General features: G+C 18.1%; 1 protein-coding gene across 1 annotated transcript in view; it reads right to left on the bottom strand.

Annotated features, from left to right (window-relative positions):
* The window catches only part of LOC102672391 (ATP-binding cassette sub-family B member 7, mitochondrial), a 6,941-nt gene extending 4,602 nt beyond the window's left edge, over positions 1 to 2,339 (bottom strand). The window contains exon 1 of the mRNA XM_006613811.1: positions 1,922 to 2,339. Within this exon, the coding sequence (XP_006613874.1) occupies positions 1,922 to 2,098 (177 nt within the window). The 5' untranslated portion in view covers positions 2,099 to 2,339. The remainder of the gene's footprint in view (positions 1 to 1,921) is intronic.
* Positions 2,340 to 2,789: the final 450 nt, after the last annotated feature.

The raw sequence follows: 2,789 nt of genomic DNA, 5'->3' as shown, positions 1-2,789 counted from the left end.
AATAATTTTAATTTTTATATAATATTTATAATTAATATTAATAATTTATTATTTGAATTAATATTTTACTTAAATTTTTGAATGTTATTTTGAAAAATAAAAAATTGAATAAAGTGTAGTGAATACTATTAATTTTATTAAATTTAATTTTATTAAATTATTATATATTATATATTATAAATTTTCTAAACCATATACATTCTTTTTATATTAATTAATGAAATATACAAAAATTATTATATGATTCATTTAATATTGTAATATATTCTTCTATAAGATTTATTGCAATTAAAAAACAATTTGTACAATTGTAACAATATTTAAAATTCTTCATATTTGTTAAATAATTTGACATTTCTTTTTTTTTCAAATTTAAAATTTGTTTTGCTATATTATATATGTTTATTATATCTTCTGATGTAAAAGAATTTCCATATATTTTTATATTCCAATAATCTTTTGGTAAATTTGTATTTATTATGAATAATGTAGATTCTGCATTATAATTTAAGCCATGTCTTGTAAATGCCATATTTTTTTGTAAATTATTAGAAATAATAAAATCTAATTTAAATTTCGGAATATTAAAACAAACTTTTATATCAGAAATATCAAAGAAAATTTCATCTAATGGATTATTTGATATAAAAAAACCATAATGAATATATAATTTAAGACTATTATGTGCACCATAGTTAATAAAAATTTGTGACCCCGACTTAAATGAATTCAATGTAGTAATTTGATAAAATTTATTTCTATTTTCATTTTTAACTATAGATGCATGTGTAGCAATATGTATATCATGATTAAATAAATCTAAGAAAGGAACTAAAGCTAAATTATTTGGATATTTTATATTAATATTTTGATTTGGTTCTACCTCAAATGCATCTATATATACAGCTCTTGTATTAACAATATAATATGCCCATTTATATTTTTCAAATGTAATTATTTCTTTAAAATGTAAGTTACAATGAGAACAATGATCTTTCCTATTTACTTTCAACTTATTTATAGATCTAATTAATAATTTAAAATCATTGTGTACTTTATGGAACTCATACATATAATCTATAATAAATGATGGTAATAAATTTTTCTCCTTTTGTGTACAAAAATCTGGATTTGTTAAGATCTTTGGAAGACTATTAATATAATGATACCATTTTGAAATATTTCCTAAATGTAATTCATATACAATAAATATTGCTAATAAACAATGAGCACTATAATATTCAGTTTTTGAAAATAAAATATTGACATTGCTTTGAGATAAAGTGCATGTTGTTATTAAAATTTCATAAGGTATTTTAATTAATATATCATTAACTTTAATATCTTTTAATGTTTTTAATCCTCTACCAGTAATATGAAAGTTATATGGAACTAAATTATAAACAGATAAACAGTTATTTGTTAATAACCAAGATTTAAGATGCATCAGACTGTCTTCTTCGTTTTCTGCTATTTTTTTAATTTTTAGCTTCTTCTTTTGATGACGTTTTCTTGAAGTTCTACCCATTATGTAAATGTTATATCTGCAGAAGCAATAAAAAAATGCTTTGAGGTAAATACCTATATAATTATTACTTTTTATATAACTTGTTATATGTTATCTATTTATTATTATTTATCTACTGCATGTAAATTTTACAATTTAATTTTTTGTTATAACTTATTTCCATAATTTAAGCATTCCAACATAACATAACTTTTTAATATAATGAAGAAAAATAAAAAGAATTAATGAAAAATCAATATCAAATATTATTATAAATTTTTGATAAATTTTTATGATATTTTAAATAAAAAATTAACAAGAATAGAAAGAGAAATGGAAGAAAAGAGAAAGCGAAAAAGCGAAAGAAAAAAAAGAAGGGGGAAGAAAATATATAAATTAGAAATATTATATTACCCTAATTCCAAAAGTAGAATATATTGGATTACATATAGAAGTGTGAGAAAATATTCCTTCGTAATAAATGATTTGTTTTCGAGATTTAATTGAACACATCATAAATGATTTGGTCCAATATTTTTTTTCATTATATCCAATTCGTAACATACGACGACATAGAATAATACTTAACATAGTGTTAGAAATATTTATTCACAAATGAAAATACAAAAACAAAATACACAAATTAGGTTATTAGATCATAGTGAGATCACAAATCTAATAACCCACACTATAATCGTATATAGTTATTATATCAAATATAAATACTTAAGTTTAAGTACAAATATGTAATGGTACTATATCCATTTAATATATGGATCCATCTCAAATTTATATATTCAACATGTATAAGTACATATAGTATATAATATATAGAAAGGTATCAATGAAAATTAAAATGTTATTATTTCTTGATTAAACTTTAAAATATTAAAATTTATGAACTTTTTAAATATATTTTTATAGATGATATAAAATCTATAAAAATAAATTATTAATTCAAAACTTTGCATACGAAATATTACATAAAAAAATAAAACATGATGTTATATAATTCTTAAAAATCCCTAAAAATGAAATTATATAACTGCTATATAATCTAACTATATAATCTAAAAATATAAAATTTATAACTATAAATTAAATTCTAATAATCATTGAATTCAGATAATTAAAATTATTTTTTTATATATATTATTAAAGTTATGTATATATATAAAAAAATTAATTAAAAAAATTGTTTGTTTATGATAATATATATTTATAATATTCTTTTTACTTTTCATTAAATTATATTATATTTTACATTTATATGAATACTAAA

The sequence above is a fragment of the Apis dorsata genome, unplaced genomic scaffold (genome assembly GCF_000469605.1).
Source record: "Apis dorsata unplaced genomic scaffold, Apis dorsata 1.3 scaffold_163, whole genome shotgun sequence".
NCBI lineage: Eukaryota > Metazoa > Arthropoda > Insecta > Hymenoptera > Apidae > Apis > Apis dorsata.
Note: the sequence above shows the minus strand (reverse complement) of the source record. Positions and strands in the feature narration are given on the sequence as shown.